The sequence below is a fragment of the Haematobia irritans genome, chromosome 1, assembly GCF_050003625.1.
Source record: "Haematobia irritans isolate KBUSLIRL chromosome 1, ASM5000362v1, whole genome shotgun sequence".
NCBI classification, from domain to species: domain Eukaryota; kingdom Metazoa; phylum Arthropoda; class Insecta; order Diptera; family Muscidae; genus Haematobia; species Haematobia irritans.
In genome coordinates this window covers 10,530,053-10,547,014 of record NC_134397.1, presented here as the reverse complement: position 1 = coordinate 10,547,014, position 16,962 = coordinate 10,530,053, and the positions used below count along the sequence as shown (strand labels likewise).

At 30.2% G+C, this 16,962-nt stretch overlaps 1 protein-coding gene across 1 annotated transcript; it reads left to right on the top strand.

Moving 5' to 3' along the window:
* The first annotated feature begins 5,998 nt into the window (after window positions 1–5,998).
* Window positions 5,999–11,152, top strand: LOC142221320 (uncharacterized). The gene is made up of 2 exons (XM_075291026.1): window positions 5,999–9,515; window positions 9,693–11,152. Exons 1-2 carry the CDS (start codon window positions 5,999–6,001, stop codon window positions 10,382–10,384), a joined length of 4,209 nt encoding a protein of 1,402 aa, XP_075147141.1. The 3' UTR covers window positions 10,385–11,152.
* The last annotated feature ends 5,810 nt before the right edge of the window (window positions 11,153–16,962 follow it).

Genomic DNA, 16,962 nt, shown 5'->3' with positions numbered 1-16,962 from the left:
TTGAATGCCATTATACTTTGAGATGGTGGTCGATTTTTTATATTTTTGTTTATTTTAAAATTCACTAACAAAGAAAATCACTTTAATACTATACGAGCATGTGTAGTTGCTTAAATCATTAGCTCTGAACTTTTTATATTCTATGGCCATTGTCTATGCCACCAACATCGATATCCTCAAGAAATATTTCTTTCTTCCGTTGAAAATTGAAAACAAGTGCAACCCAAAGAACAGCAATCGTTTACCCACTCAGAGATTTCCGTCTGTCTGTCTGTCTGTCAGCCAATGTAGAGTGGTGTTACAGATAAAGGCAAATGGAACAGTGATTTCAAAGCAAAAATAAAACAATTTAATAAGAAAACAGTTATTACAATCAAACAAAAAAAATAATTTATTCCTCCCAATCGAAAATTTTTATCAAAACCTAATTCGCCCTAGATTGCTGTAAAACATATGTTTAGGAGAAAACTATAGAATATTTGTGATAAAAGTAGACGTTTTCTACAACAACTCCATCTTTTAGCGTAACGTATAAGCCACACACACACCGTCAAAAAATTCCTATAGGACACACAAACAAACATATGCAAAAAAACTTCATTTAAAGAAAAAGAAACCGATTTGGTTGGTAACGTCAAATCCTGTATTGGTTACTTTTGCTAAAATTTTCTATAGATATAAAATTTTGACAAAATTCTCTATAGAAATAAAATTTTGACAAAATTTTCTGTAGAAATAAAATTTTGTATAGTAATAGAATTTTGACAAAATTTTCAATAGAAATAAAATTTTGACAAAATTTTCAATACCCGTGTAAAAATTGGAGGATCTAATGAGATATAATTAGATCTCAAAATTGTCCACTTTAGATCTATGCGGATTTACCCAGATATGATGAGATAGAATTAGATATAATTATATATAATTCCACATATGACGATATCTAACATCAGATCCAACCATATATAGGGATAGATGTAATTATATCTAAGACATTAGATCTAGGCCAATATTGAGATCTGAGCAGATCTGCTTTCATAGTAACTAGATATGATTAGATCTTACCATTTTTCGGATCTAACCATATCTAATTGTATCAAATTAGATCTCTCAATTTTTCCTCGGGTAGAAATAAAATTTTGACAAATTTTTCTATAGAAATAAAATTTTGACAAAATTTTCTATAGAAATAAGATTTTGACAAAATTTTCTGTAGAAATAAGATTTTGACAAAATTTTCTATAAAAATAAAATTTTGACAATCTTTTTTTTTTAAATTTAATTCTGACAAAAATTTTCTATAGAAATAAAATGTTGACAAAATTTTCTATAGAAATAAAATTTTGACAAAAATTTCTTTAAACATTAAATTCTCACAAAATTTTCAATAGAAATAAAATTCTGACAAAATTTTCAATAGAAATAAAATTTTGACAAAATTTTCTATAGAAATAGAATTTAGACAAAATTTTCTATAGAAATAAAATTTTGACAAAATTTTCTACAGAAATAAAATTTTGACAAAATTTTCTATAGAAATAAAATTTTGACAAAATTTTCTTTAAACATTAAATTCTGACACAATTTTCAATAGAAATAAAATTCTGACAAAATTTTCAATAGAAATAAAACTCTGACGAAATTTTCAACAGAAATAAAATTCTTACAAAATTTTCAATAGAAATAAAATTTTGACAAAATTTTCTATAGAAATAAAATTTTGACAAAATATTTCTATAGAAATAAAATTTTTTTCAAAATTTTCTTTAAAAATTAAATTCTGACAAAATTTTCAGTAGAAATAGAATTCTGACAAAATTTTCAATAGAAATAAAATTTTGACAAAATTTTCTATAGAAATAAAATTTTGACAAAATTTTCTTTAAAAATTAAATTCTGACACAATTTTCAATAGAAATAAAATTCTGACAAAATTTTCAATAGAAATAAAATTCTGACAAAATTTTCAATAGAAATAAAATTTTGACAAAATTTAGTATAGAAATAAAATTTTCAATAGAAATAAAATATTTGACAAAATTTTCTATAAAAATAAAATTTTGACAAAATTTTCTTTAAAAATTAAATTCTGACACAATTTTCAATAGAAATAAAATTCTGACCAAAGTTTCAATAGAAATAAAATTCTGACAAAATTTTCAATAGAAATAAAATTCTGACAAATATTTCAATAGAAATAAAATTTTTACAAAATTTTCTATAGAAGTAAAATTGTGACAAATTTTCTATAGAAATAAAATTTTTACAAAATTTTCTATAGAAGTAAAATTGTGACAGAATTCTGAATAAATTTTCAATAGAATTAAAATTTTGACAAAATTTTCTATAGAAATAAAATTTTCTTTAAAAATTAAATTCTGACAAAATTTTCAATAGAAATAAAATTTTGACAAAATTTTGAATAGAAATAAAATTCTGACAAAATTTTCAATAGAAATAAAATTTTGACAAAATTTTCTATAGAAATATAATTTAGACAAAATTTTCTATTAAAGTAAAATTTGGACAAAATTTTCTATTAAAGTAAAATTTGGACAAATTTTTCTATAGAAATAAAATTTTTACAAAATTTTCTATAGAAATCCAATTTTGACAAAATTTTCTATCAAAATAAAATTTTTAGAAATTTTTCAATAGAAATAAAATTCTGACAAAATTTTCTATAGAATTGAAATTTTGACAAAATTTTCTATAGAATTAAAATTTTGACAAAATTTTTTTTTATAGAAATAAAAGTTTGAGAAAATTATCTATAGAAATAAAATTGTGACAAAATTTTCTACAGAAATAAACTTTTGACAAAATTTTGTATAGAAATAAAATTTTCGTTAAAAATTAAATTCTTACAAAATTTTCGGTAGAAATTAAATTCTGACAAATTTCTAGAGAAATAAAATGTTGACAAAATTTTCTATAAAAATAAAATTTTGACACAATTTTCTTTAAAAAGTAAATTCTGTCAAAAATTTTCTATAGAAATTAAATTTTGACAAAATTTTCTATAGAAATAAAACTTTTTGACAAATTGTTCTATAGAATTAAAAATTTTAACAAAATTTTCTACGGAAATAGAATTTTGACAAAAGTTTGTATTGAAATAAAATTTTGATAACATTTTCTATAGAAATAAAATTTTGACAAAATTTTCTATAGAGACAAAATTTTGACAAAATTTTCTATAGAAATAAATTTTTGACAAGAAATAAAATTTTGACAAAATGTTTTATAGAAAAAAAATTGACAAAAATTTCTATAGAAATAAAATTTTAACAAAATTTTCTATAGAAATAAAATTTTGACAAAGTTTTCTATATAAATAAAATTTTGACAAACTGTTCTATAGAATTAAAAATTTTCAATAGAAATAAAATTCTGACAAAATTTTCCAAAAAAAAAAAATAAAATGTTGACAAAATTTTCTATAGAAATAAAATTTTGACGAATTTTATGAAATAAAATGTTGACAAAATTTTATACAGAAATACAATTTTGCAAAATAAGACTTTTTGGTTTGGTAGTTTTTTAGTAAAATTTTCTTCAAATTTTGGAAAATTATTTTGGGTTCGAGTGGCAATCGTTTTTCAAACCCAGTTTGGACCAAACACCGAAAGGGTTTTCAGCGGTGGATTATCCCACCTCAGTAATGCTGGTGACATTTTTGAGTGCTTCAAGCTTATCTGAAGTGGTTTCACTGCAAACGATACCTGACTTAACCATTTTTGTGTGGCTCCATTAGGCTTTAAGTGTCAGTTAGCAGAAAGTAAATTGCAAATATCTTTTCTCCGGATAACTTAAACTGGAAAATTTTGAGCAGTTATGTTCCTAACGGCCATATGGAATATATAGGCAAGATGAGAGATATATTCATAGTACGGTTTAGAATTTCGTTAATTAACATAGCACTAACGAAGCTCCATGAAAACGGGGGAAAATGAAGCTTAAAATGTCACCTTTCAAACACCATATGTTATGAGATAATATGATTCTTCAATAGCACTCTATTGAAAAAATACAAAAAGATCACCCCATTATTAATCCATATTTTTATTTATTTAAAATAAATTTCTTAACCTTTCTATTCCACTGTATGCCTTGCACGGATAATGTGCAACATTTAACACTGACAATGCCATTAGATAAAAACAACACCACCAACAACACGAACAACCCAGGCGTCATGCATCAGAACCAAATGAAAATACCAAATGGGCCCATTGTTTTGTTGAAAATACCCTTCTCCTTAACACCTCTTAACGGAGCCAGACACTCTGGGCCGCTGCTGCTGGTGTTACTTTCGTTTTACACAAATAAAAAGTGACATAAAAAAGTGCCATAAAAACACATTTAGAAGTGAAATATAATATTGCTCATAAAACGGCGTCATCACATATGGAGACGGTGGTTCGAGGTGGTAGTGGTGGTGGGGATAGGGTTGCTTATAGTGGCAAGGGACCTTTGTTTGTAGTTTAGAAGTAGTGCACCATCAAAGATATCCACAGAGAGTCATTAAATTTGAAATTAGAAAAACAAAGGAAACCTAATCAACAAAAGTTTGTTTTTCTTTTTTCCACTCCAAAAAAAATAGAATTTTTCTTATGGTAGCATTTGGCATATGGAAGAGCCCTCCTTCTATGCCTTATCCATGGCCACCTCATTGAAACGCATCCTAAGCATTTGCAATGTGGTCTTAAATGTCACAGTGTCATCGTTTTGTCACCATGATAATCCGAATGAAATGTAAACAACACAGCATGAGAGCTTTTTGGGGGATTTGATGATTTTGAAAAAATATTTACATTTAGGGATATTTTTGTTTCAAGATGAAGAGTGTTGATATGTTATTTGAATATAAACTATGAAATCTATTCAAAAGATGGAAGTCCGTTATATCAGGCTCATTTAGACTATACAGAAATGTCAACAGTATTAGAGCATAAACCACCACTGAAAAACTTGTTGATTTGACGAACATGGGATTAAGATATGTCGAGATTAGCTTGGGCCAGGAAGAAAGCTACCGCTCATTTGCGCATAAAAAAATGAGATACCATAATTGAACTTTGAAACTTCCTTTTTGTTTACTATATATTTCTAAAAGGTAATCATTGATTGGAGTGAGGATCCAGATTTTCCTGTCACATCTTGGCTGACATACACCATTGTTTCTTTTTAATACCGTAAAGGTTGTCTAGGCCCCTGGTGGTGAACGTACTTTTAATCCACACTGTGCTCGCTTCAAATTTATTATTATTTACTTCATTCATGTTTAGCTGTCTATTTGTTATATTATATATTTCTCGTTGTGTATAACACATTGCTCTCATTCATAAATATAACACTGTGTTCTCATTCATAATTATACTCATTGCTCTTGTCACTTTAATAATCTCACGTAGAATGATTCTCAATGAGTATTGTTATTGTTGTTTTTTATATTACTTTACTAATATGAATATGTTGTTGTTGCTTTCAAAAACTGTTAATATCAACGAATGTAAACCTATGAATGCAAAAGAGTAAGCTTAAGCAATACTTTATACGTATGTAGAAAATATGAATGACTTTGAAATATCATTGATAAAATAATGAATGAAGTACCGCTTTAAATTTGGTACACTAGAATTGAACAATGAAATCAAAAATCACTTTAGCTTCGCCCATTGATTGAAACAAGTGAACAGCTCGCGAATAAAGTCTTCAACAGAATTTTTAATAAATCTACCTTATGGTGTAATAAAATTCAAACTCAACATTTGTTTTATTCCTCACCATAAGTGTTGGTCCTTCTGGAACCGGATCTTCCAGTCATTTAATAAAATCTGGAATTCCACAACTATCAAAATCGAAGAACGTATCAATTTTATTTAAAAAATAAAAAAATCGATCTCGTTCTGATCAAGTTTTGGACGCAAATTTGATTGCACTATACTTGTCTTCAGGAAGTTCTTGTGCAAATTAAAGTAAAAAATAACACATCATGTCGGAAGAAATGAATTCCTTGACGATGACCAGAGGTCGCTTGAAAGGCTCAATTACTCGTACTTTGGCGTTTGCTCAGGTTCCATCCGCAGAAACAACTTTCGATGATGTGGTTAGCCGCTTGGAGCGTTTGGAAGAGGTTTGGCAAGCGTTTGTAAAATTAACAGATGATTTATACAAATTCAAAGATGTGGAAAATTTTGCGGACCCGGAGGCTGATTTTGCAAGCTACGAAGAGAAATACCTTTCAGCGCGTGGTAAACTGTATGCTTTAAAATCACAATATACTCCTACTTTGAATGAAAGTACAACCAACTCGGGAGCAATAGCAAAGTTGGCAGATCAACAGGCTGCATTTTTGGAAAAACTTTCAACGACTAGCCATCCTAAAGAAAATGATTTACCTCGCATAAATATTCCATTTTTTACAGGGACATACAAAGATTGGCCAAGTTTTAAAGATCTTTTTGAGAGCGCTATAGGATCAAAAGGAATATCAAATATTCAAAAGTTTCATTACCTGAAGTCGCTACTCAAAGAAGATGCCGCAAGATTAATACAACATATTCCGGTTACCGAAACTGCTTTTCAAACAACTTGGACAAGGCTCAATGATAGGTATGATCGCCCTAAGCAAATTGTTACTTCTTTCATAGAAGCATTTATGGCCCTACCATCAATATCGACGGGAAATGCTGCAACCATGAGAAAAATATCTGACGGGGCAAATGAAATAATTCGTGGTCTTGATGCTATAGGTAAAGATGAAAGAGATTGGTGGTTAATCTATTTATTGTTATCTAAACTTGATCCTGAATCAAAGAGCAAGTGGATTCGTGAGAGTCGAGATAATCCACTTCCTACCATTAACGATTTTTTTGAATTCTTAGACAATCGCTGCGAAGAGGTTGAATTGTGTGCAAAGAAACAGGCCCATCAATCCAAGCACAGTCATTCAGGCAAGTCACAAGGTAACCATACAAAATGTCTGGTGAGTACTAAAGCAAAACCCAGCTGTTTATTGTGCAAGTGTCCCGACCATTCAATCTTTACATGTCCCACATTACTGCAAAAAGATATTAATGAGCGCCGTCACTTCGTAAAAGAATCTGCACTATGTTATAATTGTCTCAGACAGGGTCATGCGGTTTCCAACTGTGCATCAAAAGGTAGATGCAAGCAATGTCATCGAAGACATCATTCACTCCTACATCTTCCGAGTAATGAACATGAACCTACATATTTACCCGGTCAAGTTTCGGAGTCTTCACCCCCTGAATCACCGTCTTCTTCTAATAATACAGCTAGTGCCAATATTCAGTGGTCCACTACCGCTAACATTGCATGTCCCATTTCGTTACCTTCACTTCCATCTAGTAGTAAACATTGTACGTCAGACAAAGAATTTATCATGCCCACTGCTTCTATTTATGTCAAAGATCGCTTTGGAAAGTTTATAACATGTCGAGCTTTATTAGATACCGCTTCAAAGCTGTCTTTTATCACTGAGAGTTGTGCTCAACGTCTAGGCCTTCAAAGATATCCCTCAAAAATAATGGTAAATGGTATTTCATCAATTAAAGCCGAGACAACTCGGGGTTTATGTCAAATATTCGTACGTTCACGCATCTCTGAGCAATCGATTAACGCCAAGGTACATGTTCTGCCTAAAATAACTACATCTCTTCCTGGCTACAGCTTTGAAAATAAGATCAAAAATCAACTTATGGATTTGCCTCTTGCTGACCCCACATACAACATTTCGTCACAGATTGATATTTTATTTGGCCTAGAACATATTTGGAACATTTTCACATTCAACAAACGTATTGATTCACAGGGCAATACTATTGCAATTTCAACAATTTTTGGATGGGTTGTAACTTGTGCTGAGACGGAGCAAATTTACAACCAAACTACTACACTTGTTACCACCGTGGATATTGATCGTTGCCTTCGAAGCTTTTGGGAACTAGAAGAAACTGAACACCATACTAAAGCCGATCCAGATGACATTTTTGTAGAGACGCACTTTCAAACCACTCACTCGCGTGCAAGTGATGGTAAGTACGTAGTTCAGTTGCCTTTTAAAAATGAAAACCCAATATTTGGAAATACACTAAATGGTGCGCTATCTCGATTCTATGCTGTCGAAAGAAGGTTTCAACGAAATCCAGCAATTCGAGATAAGTATATTGGTTTTATGCGAGATTATGAAAAATTGGGACATATGCGTAAACTCAAACCTCATGAGATTAATGTTACTGATGGTAGAGTTTTTTATCTACCCCATCATCCAGTCTTGGGAGAAAAAATTAGAGTCGTATTTGATGGCTCATTTCAAGATTCCAACGGTATATCGCTTAATAATAACTTGCACATTGGGCCAAGTATACAACGGGACTTATTTGCTGTTTGTTTGAGATTTCGTTTCCACAGGTATGTTTTCTCAGCCGACATAGTAAAAATGTTCAGACAAATATGGATATCTGAAGATCACAAAAATTATCAACGAATAGTATGGAGAGAGTCGCCGTTACACGAGGTACAACATTACATTTTATGCACGGTTACATATGGCACATCTTGTGCGCCATATCTTTCAGTACGAGTGTTGGAGCAGTTAGCCTATGATTATAAATCCAAGTTCCCCATTGCATCGAAGGTGGTAATGGAGGACTTTTATGTAGATGATGTTATTACCGGGGCACAAACGGAAGAAGAAATCGTTTTCATACGTGACAATTTGGTAAATCTACTAGCCCAAGCAGGCCTGGAACTAAGGAAATGGGTTTCAAATTGCGTGAGTATATCAGATAGTACACAAGATCAATTGTTTTTTGCAGCTCCCGAAAAGGATGTAAAAAAGGTGCTCGGTATTTTTTGGAGACCATCGTCAGATCAACTGGGGTATCATATAGAACTCAACAAAAATCCAGTCGCAACAAAAAGGCAGGTACTATCTGATGTATCACGTATATTTGATCCCATGGGTTTATTATCTCCTGTGGTAATACAATTTAAAATTCTACTAAGAGAACTATGGTCACACAAGCTATCGTGGGATGAACCACTTCCTGAAAATCTTACACGTCAATGGACTACATTTCGACAAGATTTAATTTCTATTCAAGATTTTACACTTCCAAGATACATTTTGAATGATGTCACAAAATTGGAGCTGCATGGTTTCTCGGATGCTTCCATACACGCATACTCTGCCGCAGTTTATTGTCGATTCGTAGACGACACTGGTCATACTCATGTCAAACTCATTGCTGCTAAAACAAGGGTAGCTCCCATCAAACAAAAATCGTTGCCGTGTCTTGAATTATGCGGAGCTCTTATTTTATCTCGTCTACTCAAAAGAATAAAAGAAGCCTTGCCACACAAATCAATTGATATACGAGCTTGGTGTGATTCAACAATTGTTTTGTGTTGGCTATCTCAACCACCCATTAAGTTAAAGACATTCGAAGCCAACAGAACATCAGAAATATTGGAAATATTGCCTCGTAAGTTTTGGAATCATGTTGCCTCTAAAGAAAATCCGGCCGACTGTGCCTCAAGAGGGATGCCTGTATCAACACTTCGTTCCTTTGATCTTTGGTGGAAGGGCCCACAATGGCTGAGGGACCCATTCCAAATCAGTAATATGAATAACTGTTCTAATTCATTTGATGTAATTACAGATCCTGACGCCCTTTCTGCCTTTAAACTTTCTTCAAAAGTTCTGGTCTCAACAGTGAATGACTATAATCCACTACATGAATTGGTACACCGCATTTCGAAATGGAATAAACTCATACGTGTCGTAGCCTACATCTTCAAGTTCATCAATGCCACTAGATATCCACACCAAATAAAATCGCCGAACATTTCGTTCAACAACTTTAAACACGCCGAACTAATTCTGACAAAGTATGCCCAAGATGCCTTTAGCGAAGAGCGCACGCTATTACAAAGTAAACGCCTAGTAAGTACAACATCTTCATTAGCAAAACTACACCCCTTCATAGACGGCAGCGGCTTGTTACGGGTAGGTGGGCGCCTACGTAACTCAGAACTAGACAATGCTTCAAAATATCCAATAATCTTGCCAATATGTAGCCGAATAACCAAATTGATTTTACAAAACCTTCATGAGAAAAATCTGCATCCCGGAGTATCGGCCTTATTTGTTATTGCCCGTCAAACCTATTGGATTATTGATGCAAGAAATCTGATTCGAAATCTAACTCATAATTGCCTCAAATGTTTTCGACAACGACGAATTAATACACAACAGTTATTGGCAGCATGTACAAAATATGTTTCAAGGTTTCTAGCGACGTTGGCATCAAGAATATTTAACTTCTCTGCAACAGCGACCAAAATGGAATAGACCTCAACCAAATCTAGCAGTTGGAGATGTTGTTGTAGTCAAAGAAAAGAATTTACCTCCCTCCAAATTTCTACTGGCAAAAGTGATCGAAACATATCCCGGTATAGATGGCAATGTAAGAGCTGTAAAACTTAAAACGCAATGCGGAGAAATGACACGTCCTATTTCTACCTTGGTAAAACTTCCCATAATCTGAAACTACGTTTCAGGGGGGCCGGGATGGTGGTGAACGTACTTTTAATCCACACTGTGCTCGCTTCAAATTTATTATTATTTACTTCATTCATGTTTAGCTGTCTATTTGTTATATTATATATTTCTCGTTGTGTATAACACATTGCTCTCATTCATAAATATAACACTGTGTTCTCATTCATAATTATACTCATTGCTCTTGTCACTTTAATAATCTCACGTAGAATGATTCTCAATGAGTATTGTTATTGTTGTTTTTTATATTACTTTACTAATATGAATATGTTGTTGTTGCTTTCAAAAACTGTTAATATCAACGAATGTAAACCTATGAATGCAAAAGAGTAAGCTTAAGCAATACTTTATACGTATGTAGAAAATATGAATGACTTTGAAATATCATTGATAAAATAATGAATGAAGTACCGCTTTAAATTTGGTACACTAGAATTGAACAATGAAATCAAAAATCACTTTAGCTTCGCCCATTGATTGAAACAAGTGAACAGCTCGCGAATAAAGTCTTCAACAGAATTTTTAATAAATCTACCTTATGGTGTAATAAAATTCAAACTCAACATTTGTTTTATTCCTCACCAGCCCCTTTCAGAGGACATATCATTAAATGATTTGTCCAGTTTTTAGTTTAATGAAGGGGCGTCTGAAAGTTTCACGTAAACGTTGATAACTACAAATAATTCTCCAAAAGTCGGCAAGATTCCATGAAAATAGAAAAATAGAAAAACCAAATACGTTATTATAACCACTTAACCTTATCCTATGTAAACTGCAAATTAATTGTGGAAGTTAATTTCTAAATAGAAAGGTTGAAAATGGGGAACTCCTTCTCTTTATCAATATCAAAAAAATAAGTACTAAAATGCTGAAAACATCAGCTAATTTATAACAAGTATATACGGCCGTAAGTTCGGCCAGGCTGAATCTTATGTACCCTCCACCATGGATCCGGTATATATAAGGAAGTCTACAAATAATTACGATAATTAGAGAGGAGGACTAGAAATATTGGGGGTCGCTTTATAAGGGGGCTATATATAACTATAGACCTAAATATATAAAGGGTGATTTGTTAAGAGCTTGATAACTTTTTAAAAAAAAAAAACGCATAAAATTTGCAAAATCTCATCGGTTCTTTATTTGAAACGTTAGATTGGTCCATGACATTTACTTTTTGAAGATAATTTCATTTAAATGTTGACCGCGGCTGCGTCTTAGGTGGTCCATTCGGAAAGTCCAATTTTGGGCAACTTTTTCGAGCATTTCGGCCGGAATAGCCCGAATTTCTTCGGAAATGTTGTCTTCCAAAGCTGGAATAGTTGCTGGCTTATTTCTGTAGACTTTAGACTTGACGTAGCCCCACAAAAAATAGTCTAAAGGCGTCAAATCGCATGATCTTGGTGGCCAACTTACCGGTCCATTTCTTGAGATGAATTGTTCTCCGAAGTTTTCCCTCAAAATGACCATAGAATCGCGAGCTGTGTGGCATGTAGCGCCATCTTGTTGAAACCACATGTCAACCAAGTTCAGTTCTTCCATTTTTGGCAACAAAAAGTTTGTTAGCATCGAACGATAGCGATCGCCTGGGGATCGGTTTATATGGAGACTCTATATAATAATGGACCGATATGAACAATTTTTGCATGGTTGTTAGTGTCTACACCCTCAAAAAAAATCGCTTCTTTAACATATGTTCCAAACATATTTTGCAGGAAGCACATATATTATTGGATACTGCCGAAACATTAATATGTTTGTTTTATGTGAACATATTATATGTTTGGAAGCATATTGAGCCCAAAAATATTATATGCTTGGAAGAATTTTTCGCAAAGACGATTGTGTTCATTCCCTAACATACTCGTAATTTTCACTTTCACGAAATATTTTAGTTCTTGGCACCTTTTTCTGTAATACAAATAATGTTGAAGAAATTATTCACTTTTATAAATTTTACCTTTCGCCTGCACGGAGAATCGAACCGAGGACCATACAGTTTGTAAGCCAACACACTATCCACTGGGCTACGTAGCAGTTATAGTCACCAGTAGATAATTATCGTTATAAGTTACATTTATATAGCATAGTTTGCAGCGCCCACGAGCCCATGCAAACATAACATTATTTAACAGAAACATACATTTGTTTGCTACGTGGAGCAGTGGTTAGCATGTCTGCCTTGCATGCAAAGGGTCGTGGGTTCAATCCCTACTCCGACCGAACACTTTTTTGTTTTTAATTTACACATTTATATTTATACTATATTAAATTTTTATAATGAAACTTCGAAATGTGGGTTATTAAAAATTTATAGTCAGTAACAGTGCTTGGTATAAACGAAATTGACTGATTTTTGGATAAAATATTATTTTTTTATTGCAAAAATAACAATTTTGTAACAAAAACTGTTGGAAGGAATTCAAAAACTCTAACAAAAGAAGAACGTGGAGTCGAGTATAAACATACATAAACAATTTTATAATATAAACATAAATTTATTTAGGCGTGAACAGTTGTTTACTAGCATTTAACAACATCGTTATAAAATGCCTTTTATTTTGCTTTAATAATTCATTTTAAAGAAAATAAACTTTTTAAATTGTTTTAGCTGCAAAACTCGAACTTAATGCCCGCTTTTATATTTGAAGGTGTCCGTCAACTCCTCGTGGACTACTTATTAATAAGGAGGAACTAAACTTTGTTTTTATACATTTTACTTTGTAATTTTTCACTATTTCCTCCTTATTTTATTTTACTGTCCCAACTCTAAAAAGTGTATAGTGCCCTTTCGTTATTTTTATGAAGACCCCTGATTTCTTTTAACGAACCAAGAAAAAAATTGTGCCCATAATGCCAAAATGATAAACAAAACACATGTTCACACATACATAAAATGCTGCTCCCAAGGCGAAAACATATGCTGTTTGTTTTTCAAATGTCTATTCTCTTGGTTCCGAATGTCCATTCTCTTTATTCAAATTAAATAATATTTAGACTTAAGCATATCAAATTTTTGGCCTGATCATAAAACAGTTTTCCGAAACAACATACAAGCGGTTTCACAGAAATTGTTCTCTTTTGATTCTTTTGCTGTGTTATGTTGATATCTTTCGTCAACTCTCCCTGTTTCCATCTCTATTTCTTTCTCTATACTCTCTCTCTGTCGCTCTCTGAAAAAAATATCACAACATATGTATGTTTAGTCGAAATTTGTAAATTTATATATGTTTGCATTCACACATATGATTTTTATGAAACATGCATTCCCCAAACATAATTTATTCTAACATATTAACATAGATGTCCCAAACATTTAGTGTTAGTTTAGGAACATTACATGTTTGCACTTAAATATATTGTGTTTCAAAATTGTGCCCGAAACACATTTTGTTTATATCGGAACATATGAAAAACATATTTTTCTAACAGTGTATAAACTTACACCAAATACAAAATTTAACTGACCGATATGGACCAATTTTTGCATTGGTCAGCCGGATCGGATGAAACTTGCTTCTCTTAGAGGCCTCGCAAACCAAATTTGGGGGTCCGTTTATATGGGAGCTATACGTAAAAGTGGACCGATATGGCCCATTTGCAATACCATCCGACCTACATCAATAACAACTACTTATGCCAAGTCTCAAGTCGATAGCTTTACGGACAAGCGCAATGAAAAAGTTAATATACCCCCCATCCAATGGTGGAGCGTATAAAAAAATAAAAAATTCCCGACCAATATGGAAAAATGAGGTATAAAATCTCTGTCATGGCACCATTCCCGCAAATATTGAGTCCACATAAACGGCAAATGTACCCGTACATGTGCTCACCATCATCCCACCCTCCTACCTCCCATGTTCAATATGTATTGCAACCATCTTCAGGTTGTTGTCTAAACTGCTCGTCTGACAGATTTATTCCAGTGATAGTTCACTTTACTGTTTACAATCGTACAATACTAGCATATTTATTTATTGCTTTCAGAAATGTGGTTGTGATTTTGACAAAATTTTCTATAGAGATAAAAGTTTGACAAAATTTTCTATAGAGACAAAATTTTTACAAAATTTTCAATAGAGATAAAATGTTGACAAAATTTTCTATAGAGGTAAAATTTTGACAACAATTTCTATAGAGATAAAATTTCGACAAAATTTTCTATAGAGATAAAATTTTGACAAAATTTTCTATAGAGATAAAATTTTGACAAAATTTTCTATAGAGTAAAAATTTAGACAAAATTTTCTAAAGAGATAAATTTGTGACAAAATTTTCTATGGAGATAAAATTTTGACAAAATTTTCTATAGAGTAAAAATTTTGACAAAAATTTCTATAGAGATAAAATTGTGACAAAATTTTCTATAGAGATAAAATAGTGACAACATTGTCTATAGCGATTATATTAAAACAAAAATTTCTATAGAAATAACTTTTTGACAAAATTTTCTATAGAGAAAATGTTGACAAAATTTTTTATAGAGATACAATTTTAACAAAAATTTCTATAGATATAAAATTTCGACAAAATTTTCTATAGAAATAACATTTTGACAACATTTTCTATAGAGATACAATTTTGACAAAATTTTCTATAGAGATAAATTTTTGACAAAATTTTCTATAGAGATACAATTGTGACAAAATCTGCTATAGGGATGAAATTTTCTATAGGGATAAAATTTTGACAAAGTTTTCTATAGAGACAAAATTTTGAGAAAAATTTCTATAGAGATAAAATTTTTACAAAATTTTCTATAAAGATAAAACTTTGACAAAATTTTCTATAGAGATAAAATTTTGACAAATTTTTTTATAGAAATAAAATTTTGACAAAAGTTTCTGTAGAGATAAAATTTTGACAAAATTTTCTATAGAGATAAAATTTTGACAAAATTTTCTATAGAGATAAAATTTTGACAAAATTTTCTATAGATATAAAATTTTGACAAAATTTTCTATAGAGATAAAATTTTGATAAAATTTTCTATAGAGATAAAATTTTGACAAAATTTTCTATATAGATAAACTTTTGACAAAATTTTGTATAGAGATAAAATTTTGACAAAATTTTCTGTAGAGATAAAATTTTGACAAAATTTTCTATAGAGATAAAATTTTGACAAAATTTTCTATAGAGATAAAATTTTGACAAAATTTTCTATAGAGATAAAACTTTGACAAAATTTTCTATTGAGATAAAATTTTGACAACATTTTTTTATAGAAATAAAATTTTGACAAAAGTTTCTATAGAGATACAATTTTGACAAAATTTTCTATAGAGATAAAATTTTAACAAAATTTTTTATAAATATAAAATTTTGACAACATTTTCTATAGAGATAACATTTTGACAAAATTTTCTATTGAGATAAAATTTTGCCAAAATTTTCAATAGAGATTAAATATTGTCAAAATTTTCAATAGAGATTAAATTTTAGAAAAAATTCTATAGAGATAAAACTTTGACAAAATTTTCTATAAAGACACAATTTTGAAAAAATTTTCAATAGAGATCAAATTTTAGAAAAAATTCTATAGAGATGAAATTTGGACAATGTTTTCTATAGAAATAAAATTTTGACAAAATTTTCTATAGAGATAATATCTTGACAAAATTTTCTATAGATATAGCATTTTGACAAAATTTTCTACAGAGATAAAATTTTGAAAAAATTTTCTATAGGGATAAAATTTTGCAAAATTTTCTATAGAGATAAAACTTTGACAAAATTTTCGATAGATGTACAATTTTGACAACATTTTCTATAGAGATAAAATTTTGACAAAATTTTCTATAGAGATAAAATTTTGACAAAATTTTCTATAGAGATAAAATGTTGACAAAATTTTCTATAGAGATAAAATTTTGACAAAATTTTCTATAGAAATAAAATTTTGACAATATATTCTATAGAGATAAAATTTTGATAAAATTGTCTATAGAGATAAAATTTTAACAAAAGTTTCTATAAAGATAAAATTTTAAAAAATTTTTCTATAGATATAAAATTTTGACAAAATTTATAGAGATAAAATTTAGACAAAATTTCCTATAGAGATAAAATATTGCAAAATTTTCTATAGAGGTAAAACTTTGACAAAATTTTCTATAGAGGTACAATTTTGACAACATTTTCTATAGGGATAAAATTTTGAAAACAATTTCTATAGAGTTAATATTTTGACAAAATTTTCTACAGAGATAAAATTTTGACAAAATTTTCTATAGAGATAAAATTTTGCAAAATTTTCTATAGATATAAAATTTTCACAAAAGTTTCTATAGAGATAAAATTTTGATAAAATTTTCTATAGTGATAAAATTTTGACAAAATTTTCTATAGAGATAGAATTTTGA

Excerpts from the sequence above, each read along its gene's own strand:
- LOC142221320 (XM_075291026.1), top strand. The coding sequence starts at position 5,999 with ATGTCGGAAGAAATGAATTCCTTGACGATGACCAGAGGTCGCTTGAAA. Across the intron at positions 9,516-9,692 it reads AATATTGGAAATATTGCCTC|ATCCTGACGCCCTTTCTGCC; the intron begins GTAAGTTTTGGA and ends ATGTAATTACAG.